This window comes from Scyliorhinus torazame, chromosome 1, assembly GCF_047496885.1.
Source record: "Scyliorhinus torazame isolate Kashiwa2021f chromosome 1, sScyTor2.1, whole genome shotgun sequence".
Classification (NCBI taxonomy): Eukaryota; Metazoa; Chordata; class Chondrichthyes; order Carcharhiniformes; family Scyliorhinidae; genus Scyliorhinus; species Scyliorhinus torazame.
In genome coordinates this window covers 210,342,109-210,363,579 of record NC_092707.1, presented here as the reverse complement: position 1 = coordinate 210,363,579, position 21,471 = coordinate 210,342,109, and the positions used below count along the sequence as shown (strand labels likewise).

At 50.0% G+C, this 21,471-nt stretch overlaps 1 protein-coding gene across 2 annotated transcripts; it reads left to right on the top strand.

The window, feature by feature from the left end:
- The first annotated feature begins 350 nt into the window (after positions 1–350).
- Positions 351–21,233, top strand: LOC140430064 (C-reactive protein-like). 2 transcript variants are annotated; one of them, XM_072517607.1, is made up of 3 exons: positions 351–501; positions 18,431–18,512; positions 19,952–21,233. In XM_072517607.1, exons 2-3 carry the CDS (start codon positions 18,443–18,445, stop codon positions 20,578–20,580), a joined length of 699 nt encoding a protein of 232 aa, XP_072373708.1. In that variant the 5' UTR covers positions 351–501; positions 18,431–18,442; the 3' UTR covers positions 20,581–21,233. The 2 variants fall into 2 exon arrangements, with proteins under 2 accessions (XP_072373708.1, XP_072373712.1); XM_072517611.1 differs by lacking the exon at positions 351–501 and adding an exon at positions 18,290–18,301.
- Positions 21,234–21,471: the final 238 nt, after the last annotated feature.

Here is a 21,471-nt window from a genome sequence, read left to right as displayed (position 1 = left end):
CTGGTTCAACCTGGATACGGGCTACGGCCCCTTTTATCTTCCCCAAACCGGGCTGGAATACATCTGGGTACCGTCCTCATACCTCCGTCAACCCTCCAGAACCTGTTTGAAGAATGTGCTGCCTCTGAAGCCGCAAATGTCGCAACGAGTCCTGACCCAGCAGGCTGGCCCATGGCCGTGCACCACTGTCATGTGAGAGTACTTTTAAGACATGGATGTTTAAGCAATGTACCTTTAAGAAAACAGTGATGTCAGAGAGTGGGTGGGACTGAGGTCAGGTCAGCCATTTTGCAGTTTAATTCGGCAGGTTTTTAGTTACAGTTTGAAAAGAGCTGGGTGTGTGCCTGGCTGTTTTGCTGTGAGCTGATTAAAAGGAGAAAGCCAGTTTGAGACAGCAACTCGAGAAGTTCTGGTTTGCTGTGAGTTGCCTGAAGGGAGAAGCCAGTTTTGAAAAGAGCTGGGTGTGTGTCTGTGTTTCGCAGTTTGCAGGAAGAAAGCAAGGTGCTGGAGCTGAAGTCAACCAAGCTAATATATCTCTGCCAGTCTACAGAAAATGTATATATCCTTTAACCTGATGTGATTTTGTTTAAAGGTGTTAAGTCTCTTGGAAGTTTGAAGGAACATTTTAAGGAATTATTTACTGTTGCAATATTTTCGTAGTTATCTTTGAAGTAAGGGGTGTTGAGAGATCCAATGTTTATTTAGGATGTTAAGTTGAGTTCATGGAATAAACAGTGTTTTGTGTTTAAAAACCCACGTGTCCATAATTGTAATCCCACACCTAGGGAAAAAGCCACGTGCTCGGAAAAGCAACAAATACATTAAAGGGTGAGGTTGGTTGAACTCCATGATACATTTTGGGGTTCTGAAAAGGCCTTGCCCATAACAACTGGGGGCTCGAGGGGGATAAAAGTCTATCTATTGGATTGGCTTTTGTGAACTTAAAGACAGTGAAGGATTGTTGCTTTTCCGCTGTGGTATTTTAGTCTAAGTGGGGAGAGCGTTGTGAACAATGGCTCTTTCAGAGGCTCAGATGTTTTTGGGGGTGGAGAATGTTACATGTAGTACCTTACGGACAGAAACGAAAAGCAGACTGTTAGATTTGGCAAGAACATTGCAGTTAACATTACCTGACGAAATGCGAAATGATGAGATAATTATGGCGGTGGTTAAGCATTTAAAGTTGTCTGATATAGAGTTTGACTCATTGGAAATGGCAAAAATTCAGTTGCAAATTAAACAAATGGAACACGAGAAAGAATTAAAGTGGCTTGCATATGAGAGTGAGAGAGAGGAAAAAGAAAGAGAAAGAGAGAGAGAGAGGAAAAGGAAAGAGAAAGAGAGAGAGGAAAAAGAAAAGGAGAGAGAAGAAAGGAGAAAAGAAAGAATAGCCCTAGCAGAAGAAAAAGAAAGGGAGATACAGATCAGGGTAAAAGATAAAGAGAGGGAGTTTGAACTTCAGAAAATGGCCATGAAACATGACAATCAGTTAAAATTGGCAGACATAAAGGGAAATGTACAGTTGGATGATAGTGATGAGGATAGTGAGAAAGAGCGTCATAGTCGAAGGCTTGGTAGGAATCTATTTAAATATGTCCAAGCATTGCCCAGGTTTGATGAGAAGGAAATGGAAGCCTTTTTCATTTCATTTGAGAAGGTAGCTAAACAAATGAAATGGCCACAGGATATGTGGGTGTTACTGATTCAAACAAAGCTGATAGGTAGAGCTAGTGAAGTGTTTGCATCACTACCGGAGGAGGTATCTGGAACATATGAGGAGGTGAAGAAATCCATCTTAAGTGAAAATGAGCTAGTGCCTGAAGCTTACAGACAAAGGTTTAGAAATTTAAGGAAAGAATTTGGTCAAACATACATGGAGTTTGAAAGGCTCAAACGGAGTAATTTTGATAGATGGATAAGGCTTTGAAAAGAGACCAAACGTATGAAGCTCTCAGAGAAATTATACTTTTGGAGGAGTTTAAACATTCAATTCCTGATGTAGTGAGAACTCATGTGGAAGAACAGAGGGTTAAAACTGCGAGATTAGCAGCGGAAATGGCAGATGATTATGAATTAGTTCTTAAATCAAAGATTGGTTTCCGACATCAGTGTCAGCCGGTAAGGGGTAGAAACTGAGGACATGAGAAATACTCAAGTGGTAAAGGTAAAGGTGATCTGATGGGAGACAATAAAGAGAGTGTACCTCGGATTAAAAAAGAAATCCAGGAGGGTGGAAAAGAAATTAAAAGTTTCAGCTGTTTTCACTGTAATAAACTAGGCCATGTAAAATCACAGTGTTGGTGGTTGAAGAAAAGCACTGGGAAGGCTGATGTGGTAAAACAGGATAAGACAGTGGCATTTGTTAGAGAGGTAAAGGAAAGCCCAAGGGAAGTGAAGGAGGTGCAAACGATTGTACAGCCTGTTCAAGAAGTAATTGACTAAGAAGGTGCCAGATGTCTTTAAAGAATTTACTTGTGTGGGTAAAGTTTACTCATGTGCATCAGGAGGAGCAGGTGAAGAAGTCACAATTGTAAGAGATACAGGGGCTAGTGAATCTTTAATGGTAAGAGATGTAGAGGGTGCCATCTCCGCTACTCCACTACTGGGCCGATATCTGGGGTTTGGATGTCTGTGTGTGTCTCTCTCCAGCTGGCACTGAAACTTCAGAGGCCAGGGGATGTCGCACTGGGACACTTCCACTGAAGAGAGCACTGATTCAAGCCTGCCGTTTATTCCTAACCGACAGCCTGAGACTTATATCACACAGATCTCCAGACCCCTACCAATACCCAGGTGATTCTCTCTCTTGCCGGTGGGGCAACACCCACCCGGTTCCTACTCCACTAGAGTAGCTTTCCCAAGAGAGAGAATAGGACACTGCTGTTTATTTCCTAACCAGCAGTCTGTCCTGAGTGAATCGCTCAAGATGACCCTCGATTCTTGGACCCGGAATTAAGGTGAGGAGTATTTTAACAATGACTTGGTCAGAGATCGCTGGTGAAGGATTGAAGAATTTAAACGACTCCAATTATCATCAAATCAAGGTTTATTGTAAAACCCAGGTCAAAATCATCAACAGAAGAAACACAATAAAATCTTATGCTCTAACACAACTAAGTCTATTCAAAAGTAATATAGCGGACACAACGAAAATTCTTATGATTACACAGGTTTTAGCAATATCACAAGGCACAAAACAAGTTCCCTTCCCCAAAGCCTCAACCACTATTAAAGTCAAGGGAGTTTCGCAAGCTGCTGCAGAGTACTTACGGTCACAGGCTGCAGAGGTCAAGTCAGGGGTGCAGAGGTCGAGCCAAGAACGAAGAGACCCCCAATCGAAAACACAGCCCCTTTTATATTGTTTTACCTGGCTTTGTCCTGTGATCGGCCAGCCCCTTTTGCATTGAAAAAGGTAAGATTTAAAGTTCCCGCTGGTCCCGCCCCCTTTGAGCCGGTCAGACCTGTCGAGATGGGAGTACCTCCCCTAGGTCCGCCTCCAGTCTGTTTTTTTTGAGATAACGAGGTTGAGCTCCCTTGAAGATTTTCAAAGACTTCCATCTGCTCCGGAGATAGCTGCTATGTTGATGGGGTGTTGATTGGATTCTGCTCTGGTGGAGGCCAGGTCATTTACATTTGCATGGGGCTATGACCATCCCATTGTCCTGCTTGCATGCAAGCCTCCTGTGTATTCCCGTGCCCCTTTGTCTGTGTCTTGATGTTATCTTGTTGTCTGGCTCCTTCTTCCTTGTAGCTCCTAGGGGGGTGTTTGTAAATATTTATGTACTTATGTCCCTACTCAGCTCAGCGGGCCAAGCCTGCTGGGAAAACTGGTTCTGTTATCTTGGCTGAAAAGTCAGTTTACAGTCTCTGAGTTTTTCCAAAAGGGCCGAATTGCCCGAAACCTTACAGATGCCCCTTCGATACGTCCCTACATGCTTGGACCGTATCGACACAGGTGAAGGGCAATTATTTCCTTTTGTGTGGACCGTAGGCCCCCCCTCAACAACATGCGAAACTACAAGTCCCAAGACAGTTCCCTTAATCTAGGCTACCCCTGATTTCAATAAAAGGGAAAGACAAGACCATACTTAATTCAAGCAGACAGTAACATATACACATTTCACCGGAACCCCAAACGTAAGGGTCCCTGTACATATATCACACTCAAGTACACATTTCACCGGAACCCCAAACGTAAGGGTCCCTGTACATATATCACAGTCAAGTAACTGGGACCTGCGAATCCATACAACTATTTACAATTGCATCTGTTTTATTTCACCAAGGATCCTCCTTTCTTGGCTGCACTTCGCTTCTTCCCGTTGAGGGCTCTTCATTTACTCTCCATCGTCGATACCTGCAGCTGAGAGGTTTAGTCCAACTGAGGCGACAGCACAATGTACCCCCTGTACAACATTTCCTTTGTGGGGCAAACACTAAACCATTCTCAGGCCCCCCCCTGGTGGTGATCGGACAGTTGTGAGGGTCGATCGGTTGGGCTGTGGGCAGGGGTCGCTTTACCTGAACCAGCAGTTCGGTAGCTTCTACAGTCATCCCTTCCCTGGGCGTTACACATCCCTCCCCACTGCGGTCAATTTATCCCGTTCCCTGGGTTCTGCCACCACCTTACAAAAGTGATTAATGCCCCTTGTGGACATGCCTTGGTAGATCCCCATGAACACAAATAAATGCCCTGGTCAGAAGCCCACCCCTTATCCCCGCAAACGGTGATCCTACCCGGTGACCCCGTGATGGTCCGGTAGGTGTTGTCCAGTCCGTTCCCAGTCCGAGGACCGATCCCTCATGTCCAGCCTCAGCTTCCTGGGCCACCACCGTCTCCCCAAAGGAAGGTCCCCCTCACAGGTTGAACACACCCGCCTGCCCTCAGTCACCCTAACCCGGTCAGTCGAAGGACTCTTCTGTCTCGCCTCTGCGGAGTTCTCCCGGTCCCACCATCGCCAGGATCAGCAAACTCCACATCGTCGGGTGCCCCATCTGTAAGACAAACAAAACACATCCTTGCCCCCACAGCCCTACCTACCTTAAGGTGCATGGGTGCTATCCGGTGGCGGCAGCAGCTCCTGCTTTGAAGTTGCCGCAGCCTGTCTGTGATTCTGTGTTTACAGCCCGGCTCCCCAGGGTCCTAGTGCCTGCCGCTATCCGGTGGCAGCAGCAGCTCCCGCTTTGAAGTTGCCGCAGCCTGTCTGTGATTCTGTGTTTACAGCCCGGCTGCACCAGGGTCCTAGTGCCTGGTGCTTCATCATTTTACCCTTGTACCAGGCGCTTCTGTGTTCCCACGATCCTAAATACTTCACACACAACTACACACTAATTAGAACTAACAGGGGGGGAATGCTATATACAATGCCACCCGTCTCCGGGTGGCCAAATTAAAACTGTGCCCCGCTAAACTGGGGCAGTTCACCTGTTTGGTCCAATGGCTCGGGCCAGACCGTCCCCTCCCGGGGGTTCGGGCTGCCCCTTGCCTCTCCTTTCCCAACAGGGTTCGGTGATCCCTCATCGCTCCCTTCCACTCGGGCCCCCTTACTGCGGGACCGGGTGACAGGGAGGTGTGATGGGGACCATCTTACCGGGGGCTTGGAGACCCGATTGCTCCCTCGTCCCCCGACTGGTTCCCAAGCCCAAGGTGATACTTCCACTTCCTCCGCCTCCTTAGCCTCTATACTAAGGCAGGCCACCTGACCCACAGGTAAGGGCTTGGGAATCGTTACTGTCCCTGGGCTGGGTGCTTGCAGCACCGTCGGTCTCTTTGGGACTGCCCCTTCGGGACAGTACCTTGCCACCGGTTGTGTGGTCGTGGAGTCAGGGACCTCCCCCACCGTCGTTAATTCTACGGGGGGTTTCTCCACTACCACCCCCAGTCTTCCCCCCACCTTGCTCTTTCTTGCCCTTATGGGGTGGAACAATTTAAATTGACTGATGTGGCGTTCGCATGGGTCCCACCTTAAGGGATTTAAACTGCAAATAGCCGCTGAGGCAGCCTCCAGAATGGGACCCTGCACCTGGACCGGACCAGGGTCTGGGGCTAGAACTACCCCTGCGCTCCCTTTTTCCTGAGGCTGCTCCCTGGGTAGTCATACGGGTTCTTGTGGTGTGGGTGCGGGCAGGCCCTGGCCCGTTGCCATTGCCACCTGTCCCGACCCAGCTGCTAGGCTCTGCAAAAAGGCTAAAAGTTTCTTTACCTCAAAGGTTTCCGGGGCAGCTGCTCCTGCCGCCGGGGTCTGACTCTCTACTGCGGGAGCCCTCTCCTGCTTGCTAGGGTTTTTACATTCCCTCTTGAAATGCCCGGCCTTCCCACACCCGTAGCATACCGGTTTCTCGTCGGAGGTCCGGGTGCCCTCATGCTTCCACTCTCTCTTAGGGGCTGCTGGCGCGATTTCATGCACCCTACCCTTAAGGGGCTTGTCCTCACCCCTCTCCCCATTACGATATGCGAGGGTAAGTTTCCTAAGGACCTCTTCCTCATTAAGGTCCGGACTCTGCGGGTCGAACCAGTGTTCGGCTTTTGCCCTAACGTTAGGGAGACAGTTGGCAACTAGGGTCTTCAGCCAGTGGGCGGTTCTTTCCCCTAAATTCCGTCTATCCGCTTGAACCCCGCATGCCTCCATATAGACAATCCACAGCCTGTCTGCGAACATGGTGGGAGATTCCCCTGGTTGCTGCTTGGTTTCCCCCACCCTCATGAAAGGGCTCCCCAGATTCAAGCCCATTGCCTCCAGAACAGCAGTCTGTGCTGCCGCCCAGGTGTCAGGTCTTCCCCCATTCCCAGAGGTCACTGTCCTGCATAGCTGGGCATCTAGGGTTATCAGGAGCATCTTTATTTGCTCCTCTTCGTCGCAGTCATTGATGTTGGCAGCCTGTTCCACCTCCATAAAATGCAGCGACGGATCCCCCTTTGGAGTTAGTCTGGGAACGTGGGCCACCATCCCCCTGAGCGCGGATGCCCCATGAGGAACGATAATGTCGCCCTCAACCGGTCCCCTGTTTGCCATCCCCGCCGGGGGACCATACCTTCTTTGCCTGACAGGGCACATCTGCCCTACCTGGGGTTCCTGCTCCTCCTCCCCACTGTCCAGCTCTCCTGCCTCGTTGGGTAGCCCCCCTGTCCCCGGGCTAGCTACCCATATAGGAGACGCCGCTATCTGGGGATACACTGCCGACCCCCCTTGGACTTGCCCCTGAACGTGCAGCCCGATCCCCCCCTGCCGACCCGGACACGATCCCGGTGCCTCAGGAGGCGGTCTATTCCCCTTGGCCTTTGGGGAATCATCCGCTGCGAGGAGCACCTTGCCCCTTGGGACCCCCCCTGGACCTACCAGGTGTATCTGTCCCCTGAACTTGGACAAGGTCTCCTCCAACTCCGTTATTCGTGCCTGGCACGGCCCATGGGCACAGTCCCCTACTTCCTCGCGAGCCACCCGGTACGCTGCCTGGATGTCCCGGAACTTCCCCTCCAGCTTCCTACACTGCTCTGTACTCTGAGCATATAGTTCCTGGAGCCTCCGTTCCTTTTCTTTACCCTCCACTATCTGGCAGTGGAGATAGTCCTTCTCACACCGGTTAGACTCGCTTTCCTGTTTCATTTCTGTCATTTCTTCCCGCAGTCGTTCCGCTGCGCTAGCGCTGCCCCCTGCGCTGGCCCTCACTTCTCTCAACTCCTGCTCTAACTCTTCGACCCTATCCTCTGTCTTGACTACCTGCTCGGACAGGCAAACCAGCCAAACTGCCTTCTCCAAGTGCCTTTTGTGCGCCTTGCTTTCTGTCCATGCAGCCGCTGCCATTACCGGTTGCTCCGCATTGATCAATTCTGAGACCCAAGGTTTGGTGAGGTTGACCTTTTGCCACAAATATGAGGATATTCTCTCCTCCATTTTGCTTCGTTCCCTCACCCCCTCTGCCAAGTCACATACTCCAAACCACCGGGCTCCTGCCTGACTCGCCATTGTAGAGGGTGCCATCTCCGCTACTCCACTACTGGGCCGATATCTGGGGTTTGGATGTCTGTGTGTGTCTCTCTCCAGCTGGCACTGAAACTTCAGAGGCCAGGGGATGTCGCACTGGGACACTTCCACTGAAGAGAGCACTGATTCAAGCCTGCCGTTTATTCCTAACCGACAGCCTGAGACTTATATCACACAGATCTCCAGACCCCTACCAATACCCAGGTGATTCTCTCTCTTGCCGGTGGGGCAACACCCACCCGGTTCCTACTCCACTAGAGTAGCTTTCCCAAGAGAGAGAATAGGACACTGCTGTTTATTTCCTAACCAGCAGTCTGTCCTGAGTGAATCGCTCAAGATGACCCTCGATTCTTGGACCCGGAATTAAGGTGAGGAGTATTTTAACAATGACTTGGTCAGAGATCGCTGGTGAAGGATTGAAGAATTTAAACGACTCCAATTATCATCAAATCAAGGTTTATTGTAAAACCCAGGTCAAAATCATCAACAGAAGAAACACAATAAAATCTTATGCTCTAACACAACTAAGTCTATTCAAAAGTAATATAGCGGACACAACGAAAATTCTTATGATTACACAGGTTTTAGCAATATCACAAGGCACAAAACAAGTTCCCTTCCCCAAAGCCTCAACCACTATTAAAGTCAAGGGAGTTTCGCAAGCTGCTGCAGAGTACTTACGGTCACAGGCTGCAGAGGTCAAGTCAGGGGTGCAGAGGTCGAGCCAAGAACGAAGAGACCCCCAATCGAAAACACAGCCCCTTTTATATTGTTTTACCTGGCTTTGTCCTGTGATCGGCCAGCCCCTTTTGCATTGAAAAAGGTAAGATTTAAAGTTCCCGCTGGTCCCGCCCCCTTTGAGCCGGTCAGACCTGTCGAGATGGGAGTACCTCCCCTAGGTCCGCCTCCAGTCTGTTTTTTTTGAGATAACGAGGTTGAGCTCCCTTGAAGATTTTCAAAGACTTCCATCTGCTCCGGAGATAGCTGCTATGTTGATGGGGTGTTGATTGGATTCTGCTCTGGTGGAGGCCAGGTCATTTACATTTGCATGGGGCTATGACCATCCCATTGTCCTGCTTGCATGCAAGCCTCCTGTGTATTCCCGTGCCCCTTTGTCTGTGTCTTGATGTTATCTTGTTGTCTGGCTCCTTCTTCCTTGTAGCTCCTAGGGGGGTGTTTGTAAATATTTATGTACTTATGTCCCTACTCAGCTCAGCGGGCCAAGCCTGCTGGGAAAACTGGTTCTGTTATCTTGGCTGAAAAGTCAGTTTACAGTCTCTGAGTTTTTCCAAAAGGGCCGAATTGCCCGAAACCTTACAGAGATGAGGAATTATGTAGTTTGGGAAGAATGTTGCCAGAAAAGGTGGAATTCGGGGTGAGAGGAGTAGCATTCCATTATATAAGGTAAGGTTGGAAAGTCCAGTGAAGAGTGGTGAAGTGGTAGTAGGAGTAATAGATAAACTATCTTGTCCAGGAAAACAGTTTATCTTGGGTAATGATATAGCTGGGTCGCAGGTGGGAGTGATGCCTACTGTGGTTGATTAGCCAGTGGAAAATCAGTCAACTGAAGTGTTGAAGGACGAATATCCTGGGATTTTTCCGGATTGTGTAGTAACAAGGTTGCAAAGTCACAGGTTAAGACAAGAGGAGAAATCAAAGAGTGAAGATGAAGTTGAAGTGCAATTATCAGAAACAATTTTTGATCAGATGGATGAAAAAGAACAAGAACAGGTGGAGGATGAGGCGGATATTTTTAGTTCAGGAAAATTGGCAGAGACACAACAGAAAGATGTAGAAATAAAATGGATATATCAGAAAGTATATACGGAAGAGGAATCTGAGAGTATACCAGAGTGTTATTACCGTAAATATGATGTCTTGATGAGAAAACGGAGACCTGTGCATATGCAGACGGATGAAAAGTGGGCAGACGTTCACCAAGTAGTATTGCCGGTAGGGTATAGAAAGGAGGTGTTGCGAGTTGCATATGAGTTACCAATGGGAAGTCATTTGGGAATAATGAAAACGCCTCCCCCATAACAACCACGATAAGCGGGAAACGCCCCTCCAGACGTCCATCAACAACAGTAGTTAAAGCAATGTCCAATGGTTCCCCATATAGGTGTATCAGTTAATGTAAGGGTCTGTATACCCTGCTTGATGTGGTCGAATGTCCCCGGGGCAATCACGGAGACCGCTGCGCCAGTGTCCAACTCCATCTCAAGTGGGTGACCATTGACCCGTGCTGTCACCTTAATGGGGGCCACACGGGGAGCTTCCACACAATGCAGCTGCAGGCAGTCATCCTCCGTATCCACATCCTCGGGAATAGTTGCCGCAGGTTCATCCAAATGGAAGGTACGGCCTCTGGGCTGGCCCCAGCTTCTGTCGGAACAACGGCGCCTCTGGTGCCCCCAGGACCGGCGTCCGCGATGGGGCCGGCCCCCACAAGTCCGACACTGACATGGCTCCTCATCCATCGACTCTGGAGAAGACTCCCTTTGGGGAGGAACGTCCGGCGGCCACTGGCGTCGATCCGGATGCCGCCCCGCCCAAGGTACAGCAGGGGTGCGGGAAATGCTTTTGGACAGAAGGGATTGCACCCAAGGCATGCACCTCCATTCCCTGTAGCTCCTGCACTTCCCATTCTGCGCTCTCTCGGGACAATACTATCTAAATGGCCTGCTGAAAAGTCAATGCCGGCTCAGCTAACAACTTTCTCTGACTGGCCGTGTTGTTAATACCACAAACCAAACGGTCACGTAACATTTCTGGCGAAGTCTCGCCATAGTCACAGTACTCCACAATCCTGCGTAGCCTGGATAGAAACTCAGCAAGGGATTTTCTTGGGGTCCTCTCAGCAATATTAAACCAATAACACTGGACTATCGTGGACAGGGTTGGGTTAAAATGTTGCCCCACCAAGGTCACAAGTTCATCAAGCGTCTTGGTGTCCGGCGCAGCTAGGTATGTAAGGCACCAAATCACCCCAAACATATGCGGGCCGCAGGCAGTGAGCAAAATGACCACCTGGCAATCATTTTCAATGATGTTATTCGCACGGAAATAGTAACGCATTTGTTGTGCGTACTGGTTCCAACTTTCCAGCGCAGCATCAAAAACATCCAAACGTCCATAAAGAGGCATGGTATAATAGAAAACAACTTCCAACCTGTATCCAACAAAAAGTCAGGGAGGTGGCTTAAGCAGCATAGACAGCTATCCACTTTAACCCCCGTCGCCAGTTTTGTGAGGACCATGAGAAAACCAGCACGAGTTTGTAGAATCGAAAGAAATAACTTTATTTACAATTACGTATATACAATGAAAATGAAAATGAAAATCGCTTATTGTCACAAGTAGGCTTCAAATGAAGTTACTGTGAAAAGCCCCTAGTCGCACATTCCGGCACCTGTTCGGGGAGGCTGTTCCGGGAGCAGCAGCAGTGCTCCACCTCTGCTCTCTCCTCTCTAGCTGGTTCCACACAGGCCAGCTCTATTTATGCAGGTGACTCTGCTCATAATTTCTCCGCCCCACTCATTGGGAATCTCATACTCACTAAGGATTGTGGGATTTCCATTAGTCCCCAGCCAGTAGTAATCAGGCAGGTTATAACATTACCCTATTCTCAAACTACAGTTATACTCACTATACTGTCTGTTGGGAATCCTGCATGCAAACGTTTATCCCCAGGTGGTTAGTCTGTCAAACAAGTTCACTTCATATACTCAGTGACTGACCCAGTCACACTCTTCTTGACTGCTCTGTCTGTTATCTTCACGTGCACAACTTTATACAGTTTGCCTGTAAATCTCATCAACCAGCACATGTCTTCTTGAAGATGCCATTATTTAATTGAGACAATTATCACTAATTACCTGATTAACTCTGCTGACCTGGTTGTAGCGCACAAAGACTCACGAGAGACGAATAGAGATGAAGTCGATGAGGCTTTATTAAGCGTGACTTGTTCCCCGCAGTTCAGTAGCTGACTGGCCTGCGGGGGAGGACTCCAGGTTCTTATACTCCGCCTTCAGGGCGGAGCTAGAGGTCAACAGCCAACCAGGACCCGGGATCTGTCAGCCAATGACATCATGGCTTCACAGTCCCACATGACCCCTAATGCATACTACCACATTCACCCCTTGTTAAAAATGAACCCGGTGGGGTGGTGCTTCGTATGGTGGTAAGGGTTTACAAGGCTGGTCCTGGGAGGAAAACTTTTGCATGTACAGAGGTTTTTTTTTTGTTTTGAACTATTTACAGTAAAAGGGGGAAAAGGAAAACGTGCTCGTTACAGTCCACAATATAGTAGTGTTACATTGATGCCACAAGTCGGTCGGGCGGTCTGGTCGTCCTCGTCGATCGGCTCGGCCCCGGTGGTGGTGCTTGTTCCCGTGTTGTCGTCTCCGGGAGCCTTACGGTTTCTGCTTCCGCTTCACTTCTGGTCGGACCTGGGAGGAGGACCGATCCCCCCGGGAAGGGGGCGCTCGCGGGGTGCGCCGGTGGCAGGGAGGGGGTGATTGGTGTCGGGGGGGTGTGCGTGTTGCCGACGGGCGCCAGATCTCGCAGGGAGACCGTGTCCTGTCGGCCGTCGGGGTACTCCACGTAAGCGTACTGCGGGTTCGCGTGGAGGAGGCGAACCCTCTCGACCAACGGGTCCGACTTGTGCGCCCGCACATGTTTTCGGAGCAGGATGGGTCCTGGGGCCACCAGCCAGGTCGGCAGCGACGTTCCAGAGGAGGACTTCCTGGGGAAGACAAGGAGGCGCTCATGAGGCGTTTGGTTAGTGCTAGTACACAGTAGCGACCGGATGGAGTGGAGAGCGTCCGGGAGGACCTCCTGCCACCGTGAAACTGGGAGGTCCCTGTACCGTAGGGCCAGTAGGACGGTCTTCCAGACCGTGCCGTTCTCCCTCTCTACTTGCCCGTTGCCCCGGGGGTTGTAGCTGGTCGTCCTGCTCGAGGCTATACCGTTGCTGAGCAGGAACTGGCGCAGCTCGTCACTCATAAAGGAGGACCCCCTGTCGCTGTGGACGTATGCGGGGCAACCGAACAGTGTGAATATGGTGTTAAGGGCTTTAATGACTGTGGCCGCTGTCATGTCAGGGCAGGGGATGGCGAAGGGGAAACGGGAGTACTCGTCCACCACGTTCAGGAAGTATATGTTGCGGTCGGTGGAGGGGAGGGGCCCTTTGAAATCCAGACCAAGGCGTTCAAAGGGACGGGAAGCCTTGATCAGGTGCGTACCATCCGGCCTGAAAAAGTGCGGTTTGCACTCTGCGCAGATGTGGCAGTTCCTTGTGACTGTACGGACCTCCTCCACAGAGTAGAGGAGGTTGCGGGAGTTTATAAAGTGGTAGAACCAAGTGACCCCCGGGTGGCAGAGGTCCTCGTGGAGGGTTTGGAGGCGGTTAATTTGTGCGTTGGCACATGTGCCGCGGGATAGGGCGTCGGACGGCTCGTACAGCTTTCCGGGACGGTACATGATCTCATAGTTGAAGGTGAAGAGCTCGATCCTCCACCTTAAGATCTTGTCGTTCTTAATTTTGCCCCGCTGTGCATTATCGAACATGAAGGCTACCGACCATTGGTCCGTGAGGAGAGTGAATCTCCTGCCGGCCAGGTAATGCCTCCAATGTCGCACAGCTTCCACTATGGCTTGGGCTTCCTTTTCCACTGAGGGGTGGCGGATTTCTGAAGCGTGGAGGGTTCGGGAGAAAAAAGCCACGGACCTGCCCGCTTGGTTAAGGGTGGCCTCTAGAGGTACATCGGAGGCGTCGCTCTCGACCTGGAAGGGGAGGGACTCGTCGATGGCGCGCATAGTGGCCTTTGCGATATCCGCTTTGATGCGGCTGAAGGCCTGGCAAGCCTCTGTCGACAGGGGGAAGGTCGTGGTCTGTATTAGGGGGCGGGCCTTGTCTGCGTACTGGGGGACCCACTGGGCGTAATATGAAAAAAACCCCAGGCAGCGTTTTAGGGCTTTTCAGCAGTGCGGGAGGGGAAATTCCATGAGGGGACGCATGCGTTCGGGGTCGGGGCCTATTATCCCATTGCGCACTACATATCCCAAGATGGCTAGCCGGTTTGTGCTAAACACGCACTTGTCCTCGTTGTATGTGAGGTTCAAGGCTTTAGCGGTCTGGAGGAATTTTTGGAGGTTGGCGTCGTGGTCCTGCTGATCGTGGCCACAGATGGTCACGTTGTCGAGGTACGGGAACGTGGCCCGTAACCCGTGTTGATCAACCATTCGGTCCATTTCTCGTTGGAAGACCGAGACCCCGTTTGTGACGCCAAATGGGACCCTTAGGAAGTGGTATAATCGCCCGTCTGCCTCGAAGGCTGTGTACTTGCGGTCACTTGGGCGGATGGGGAGCTGATGGTAGGCGGACTTGAGGTCCACGGTGGAGAAGACCTTATATTGGGCAATCCGATTGACCATGTCGGATATGCGGGGGAGAGGGTACGCATCTAGTTGTGTGTACCTGTTGATGGTCTGGCTATAGTCTATGACCATCCTTTGCTTCTCCCCTGTCTTTACTACTACCACTTGTGCTCTCCAGGGACTGTTGCTGGCCTGGATTATGCCTTCCTTCAGTAGCCGCTGGACTTCGGACCGAATGAATGTCCGGTCCTGGGCGCTGTACCGTCTGCTCCTAGTGGCGACGGGTTTGCAATCCGGGGTGAGGTTTGCAAACAAGGATGGGGGCTCAACCTTGAGGGTTGCGAGGCCGCAGATAGTGAGTGGGGGTATTGGGCCGCCGAATTGAAACGTTAGGCTCTGCAGGTTGCACTGGAAATCTAATCCCAGTAATGTGGGCGCGCAGAGTTGGGGAAGGACGTAGAGCCTGTAGTTTTTAAACTCCCTCCCTTGCACCGTTAGGGTCACTATGCAGAAGCCTTTAGTCTGTACGGAGTGGGATCCTGCAGCTAGGGAAATCTTTTGCGCACTGGGACGGATGGTCAAAAAACAGCGTCTTACCGTGTCGGGGTGGATGGAGCTTTCCGTACTCCCGGAGTCGACCAGACATGGTGTCTCGTGCCCATTTATCAGCACCGTTGTTGTCGTCGTCTGGAGCGTCCGGGCCGTGCTTGGTCCAGCGTCATTGAGGCCAGACGTGATCGTAGTGTTTGAGCGTCTTCCTCGAACCCCGTGGAGCCGTCGACACTGGGGTCCGTTGTTGCCGTCCAAGATGGCGGCGGGGGTGAACAAAATGGCCGCCCCATGCATCGCACATGGCTGGGGGGTCACAAGATGGCGGCGGGGGTGGACAAAATGGCCGTCCCCCTGCGTCGCACAGGTCTGGGGGATCCCAAGATGGCGGCGCCCCACCTCCCCTCGTGGTGGCCGGGACCCAAAATGGCGGCGCCTGCGGGTCGCACATGGAGCGCTGGGGGGGTTGGGGAGCGTCAGAAACGCGCAGATTGCCTTGTTCTCCGGGGACAGCGGTAGTCGGGACCCAAACTGGTTGCGCCTGCGGGTCGTACATGGGGCGCTGGGGGGGTTGGGAAGCGTTAGAAGCGCGCAGGAATCCTTGTTCGCCGGGGACCGCGGCGACCTCCCGGGACCGGCACACAGCCGCGAAATGGCCCTTTTTCCTGCAGCTCTTACAAGTCGCTGCGCGGGCCGGGCAGCGCTGCCGGGGGTGTTTCGCCTGGCCGCAGAAATAGCAGCGGGCTCCCCCGGGACGACTTGGCGTCTGAACCGCGCAAGCCTGTGGGGTGGGGGGGAGGGGGGGGGTTTGTCGCGACGGGGGTCCACGGAGCCCAAGGGGCTGCCGCGCGGTCGGGGCCGTAGGCGCGGGCGTTTCACGCGGCCACATCTAGTGAGGCTGCAAGGGCCCGTGCCTCTGAGAGTCCTAGCAACTCTTTTTCTAAAAGTCTTTGGCGGATTTGGGAAGAGTTCATACCAGCCACAAAAGCATCACGCATTAACATGTCCGTGTGTTCCATTGCGTTTACCGGCGGGCAGCTGCCGGCCCGTCCCAAAATTAGTAGCGCGGCGTAGAAATCATCTATCGATTCTCCGGGACTTTGCCGTCTCGTTGCGAGTTGGTAGCGTGCGTAGATCTGGTTCACTGGGCGAACATAGATGCTTTTTAGTGCTGCGAATGCCGTCTGGTAATCCTCTGCGTCTTCGATGAGAGGGAAAATTTCCGGGCTTACCCTCGAGTGCAGGACCTGTAGTTTCTGGTCTTCTGTGACCCGGCCGGGGGCCGTTCTGAGGTAGGCCTCGAAACAAGTCTGCCAGTGTTTGAAAACTGCTGCTGAGTTCACTGCGTTGGGGCTGATCCTCAGGCATTCCGGGATGATCCTGAGCTCCATAGTTCTTTTAAGCACGCTTAATAAATTGTAGCGCACAAAGACTCACGAGAGACGAATAGAGATGAAGTCGATGAGGCTTTATTAAGCATGACTTGTTCCCCGCAGTTCAGTAGCTGACTGGCCTGTGGGGGAGGACTCCAGGTTCTTATACTCCGCCTTCAGGGCGGAGCTAGAGGTCAACAGCCAACCAGGACCCGGGATCTGTCAGCCAATTACATCACGGCTTCACAGTCCCACATGACCCCTAATGCATACTACCACACTGGTTAACTCTGCTGACCTGGTTAACACTGTTGTTCTGGTTAGCACTGCTGACATAGTTCTCACTGCTTGCCTGGTTAATACATCTGACCTGGTTAACACTATTAACATAATTCCCACTGCATACCTGGTTAACATTGCTGATCTGGTAACCACTGGCAACCTGGTTAATGCTGCTGCCTGGTTAACATTAGTGGCATAGTTACCACTACTTTGCTGTAGCCCCTCCATACATTTGACACAATAATGAACAAAATTATGTTTGAAGCCAAAGTACAAACACTTGTGATTGTTCTCTTTGACTTCAGCTGTTTAAGTCAATTAAAGTTAACCAGTCACAGGACTATTTGATAGTTGCCTTTCCGCGTCCACACAAAAATAATTTTCTATCGATGTGCTTATCAACTGGACATCATTTGCTGCCTCTTTTGCATTTTCCAGTGTTTTCCATATTTGGCACTATTCCGAGAAAAGCAAGTTCTCCCAGACTCTTGGCCAGAATTCCTGGATCAAAGAACAAATGAAGTCAGTTCATCTCATCTGCAAGAATATAACTTTGATATCTTTCCACTCCCTCACTGTCAACATTCAACCAATGTTTCCTGACCATGTTCCAAAGTCCTGTACCAGGAACTGTCCTGCACTGGAGACTGTCCCCTGCTGGAGAGTATCCCGAATGGAGAGCATTTTGTACTGTGGAGTATACTGTACAGCAGAGTGACCCATTCCCAAGGTGTTCGACAAGCCAAAAGTTAGCCCTCAAACAACATCACTAGAATGGAGAATCTGATTACTAGCTTATTGTTGTTTGTGGGATTTTGCCATGCACAAAGTGACTGAGAAGTGTCCCCACTTTACAAAAGTATTTTTTTAGTTCATTAGCTCCTGAGGTCAGGAGGCACTGGATAAATGCAAGTTCATACTTTGTGAGTCTCTGTTTTATTGTGGAATTATTAATGTGCTCCTCATTAACATGAAGTTAAATGTTACAGGCTAAATGCCAATGAAATATTTCATTTAAAACTCCAATTCTCTTACATACAATCAAGCCCTTCAATGCCTGTCCCCACAACGGTCATCCGGAGTTCCGAATTTCCGTGGTTCTGTTGGTGCAAAGGGAGCGGCAATCTAGTAGGCGGGAAATTTCCAACTGAGATCAGGAAAGAGACAGCGACACATGGGGCAGACGGACAGAAAGAATAGATGTGGAGAAATAACGCCAATCATTGCAGGAAGAATCGGGTGGGGAGGGTGAAACTTTATCTTTCTCGACAGAGGAAGTAAGATGGACCAAATGGACCCCCTCATCCATTTTTAAAGTAAATTTAGAGTACCCAATTCTTTTTTCCAATTAAGGGGCAATTTAGTGTGACCAATTCACCTAGCCTGCACATCTTTGGGTTGTGGGGGTGAGACCCACGCAAACACGGGGAGAATGTGCAAACTTCACATGGACAGTGACCCGGGGCGGGGATCGAACCTGGGTCCTCGGTGCCGTGAGGCAGCAGTGCTAACCACTGCGCCACCATGTTGCCCGACACCCTCATCCTAATGATCTTGTGACCTGTGTAAAAATGTGGTGATGTCAGAAAGTACTTGTTTGGAGGGACAGCGGTGTTAGCTCCGCCTCCTTATTGACTTCAATGCAATTGGCTGTGAGTGAGCTCAGCAGAGTATAAATTAGAGCAAGTCCTCAACACAGGTTATTGGATTCACCTCTGGACAAGAATTGCAGTGAGTACTGGGAGGGATTGTTTGTGTGTTAGGAGAAAACCTCAAACTGGGCGGTGATTCTGATTTTCAATGGATCTATAACAGGGCCAAATGAAATGAATTTACTCAGTGATTGTTTATATTTTACAGGTTGGACACAAGATGAAAACCTTCATTCTCTTTGTGCTTGTGACGTGTGTTTACCAGCCAGTGCCTGCATGTGCAGATACAGGTATGTCTGCAATAGTGCTGTAATACACAGGTTACAGAGTGCAAACAGCATTCAGAGTATACCCTAGGCTCACGGTACTGAGCCCCGCACAGGGCAGCATGATCCCAGGTTCCATCCCTAGTCTCTGCTGATTCAGCTAATGGCCTAAGTGTCTGGGGTAAGGAGTCTGAGTGAGAGTCAGTCAGCTTCCTTCTCCTAGCCAATGGTCAGATTTCTGAACAAATATTAATGAATGAAGGACAGGAACTGTGTTTCTTCCTCTCCATCGTTCAATATCCTCACCATTTAGACTCAGGTTTGAAGTCCACTGTGGTAGTGTGGCCCCTTTAGGGGTGTTTGTGGGCCATGTGACCCCCCACTTGGGGCCCTTGTGTGGGAGCGCGCGAACCCTGGCCAATGGGAAGAAAACTGGGGAACAGGGGCCTGGTGAGTATGGGGATGACCCGGTGCATCTCCCTGTGAGCCCCATGGTGCATGAGCTCCCCGCTGAGGGGCGAATACCCATCAACTGGATTATTCACTCAAGACATTAGGAGCTGAATACAGCGTCGCCCCAGCTGTGTAGACGCGATAAAGCGATTACCAAACCATTCATTTTTAGTTCTCCTTTCCAGACCCCTCTATGACTACTGAAGTAGCTAAGCCCCCAGTCTGGATGGGAGATGATCTAAGTTACTGAGTGAAGGAAGGGTAGAAACGGACCACAATCTTCCAAATCTCCTTGGATACTGATAGGGTGCCAGACGACTGGGGAAATTAAATGAAATGAAAATCGCTTATTGTCACAAGTAGGCTTCAAATGAAGTTACTGTGAAAAGCCCCTAGTCGCCATATTCCGGCGCCTGTTCGGGGAGGCAATGAAAATGCTATGCTTATTCAAAAAATAAACCCTGCAGCTACAAACCAGTTTAACCTCTATAATGTGAAACTTCTAGGGCAAAAGTAATCTTGGGAAAAGTTACCCTGGGAGTTAACAGCCACTTCTACAAGTGTAGACTGAGGAAGAGGTAGCACAGATTAAGATGAGTTGAGTGACGACACTTAACACCAAGGCATCATTTGACCCGAGGGTGTCATCAAGCAGCCCCAGCAAAACTAGACTCAATAGGAATTGAAGTGAGGAAAAACTCTCCACTGGTTGGAGTCATCCCGAAGCATAGTGTTCGTTGGAGGTGACTAACTGCAGCAGTTCCGCAGGGTAGAGTAGATGATGGGGTCATTATTACTTGGTTGTGTGTAAACTGTACACCCACGTTTCTGAAATCAAAAATGTCTATACTTCACTCTACAGCCAGGCACGAATTTGTGAAGCGCAATCCCTTCATGCAAGCAAGACTGCCATGTTTTCAATGTTAAATCTCCTTTCTCAGTGTGTTCCTTGTGACTTTTTTCCTATTCAAATAGCCTTCTAACAAAAATCTAAACTCTTCATTTTACAGGTCTTGCGGGGAGGTCAGTGATATTTCCCAAGCAATCCGGGGATAGTTATGTCGAGCTGATACCACGGCGCTGTCCCAATTTGTCAGCTTTTACTGTCTGCCTGAGGGCAGCTTCTGAAGCATCCAGCAACTATGTGTTGTTCTCCTATGCGACGTCACATGACGCTAACGAATTGTTGATCTGGCAAGGAAATCATGGAAGACTTGTTCTGTATCTCGGCAAACTGGAAGTTAGATTTTCCCTCCCAGAAATGAATGCACTGCTGAGACACACCTGTGTGACCTGGGAGGCCAGGAGCCACCTGGTAACGGTCTGGGTGAATGGGGAACGAACGCTGCAGAAACGAATCCAAAAGGCATTTGTGCATGGTGGAGGTGCAATTATCCTGGGTCAGGAACAGGATAAGGTTAGGGGCGGATTTGATACAGTGCAGTCTTTTGTTGGGGAGATAACGGATGTTAATATGTGGGACCATGCTTTAAAAGCCTGCGAAGTAAAGACTATAAGTCAGGGCCTTCACTGTGCTGGGGGGAATATCATCAGCTGGGCAAGTGTAAGGTTCATTGCAAAGGGAACTGTGCATATTAAGAACAATAATGATTGCACAGGTCAACAAATAGTGGGTTAAAGCATGGGAAGGAACACACTTCAGGGCAGAAATTGCCATTAAATTGTATGAATAGATTATTGCATTGCGATTTTTTTTTTCTATCATAATAGGATCAGGAATCACCAGCAATGAAGCTTAAACTGGAATAAATGGAAATTTGTCACAGGATTGATTATATTTGGATCAGGGATTATTCACTGGGATCTTTTAGTTTCTCACCTTCCTCCCCGATTAAAACCCAGAGAATCTCTCAAACGGCTCAGAAACAACAAGTCCACCTACTTATCCTCACATTCCCCTCAATTACTCCACTGGTGCCCATTTTAAAATCCCTGATGAGATTAGTTCTGTATCCCAGTTACAAGGTGCACCAGAGGTGACAGAGGGAGTTTGCTGCTTCAGAGCTGTCTCCCACACAGAGACTATAAAAGATTCTAATGTGAGTGCGGCCGAGGGGCAGTCAGACTGTGAGAAATTCACGTTAGTAAAAGTGGATTCTGTTCTCGGTTGTAACTGGACTGATTTGTGATTATTATTGATTGTGTTCTCTCTCTCTCTGCTGATATTACACCATGATTTCTAACTCTCACATATTAGGATTTGCCAAAAAGATTGTAATCAAATTGTAATGTTGCAGCTTCATAATACTAATAAATGAGCATCAAAAAGGAGAGGTTACTGTGTGTGTGTAAATTCCGGGCCAGAATATTCCACTCCTACCTCCTCGTGGTGGGATAACAGGCGTGGGGCCTGATTGGGTGGCGTGGCAGTGTGATTTTACCTGCATGCCCATGGTAGCATCTTCCACCTGGGTGACCCCTGCATGCGAGCTGGCCATTCCATCACATGGTCGCATCAAGTCCCTGGGGTGGCGGTGGTGGGGATAATCCATCCTGCCCATCTCCGCCC

What these genes read in the sequence shown, in the direction of transcription:
- LOC140430064 (XM_072517607.1), top strand. Translation starts at nt 18,443, where the DNA reads ATGAAAACCTTCATTCTCTTTGTGCTTGTGACGTGTGTTTACCAGCCA. An exon ending in GCCTGCATGTGCAGATACAG is followed by an intron (nt 18,513 to 19,951) that starts GTATGTCTGCAA and finishes TTCATTTTACAG; the next exon opens with GTCTTGCGGGGAGGTCAGTG.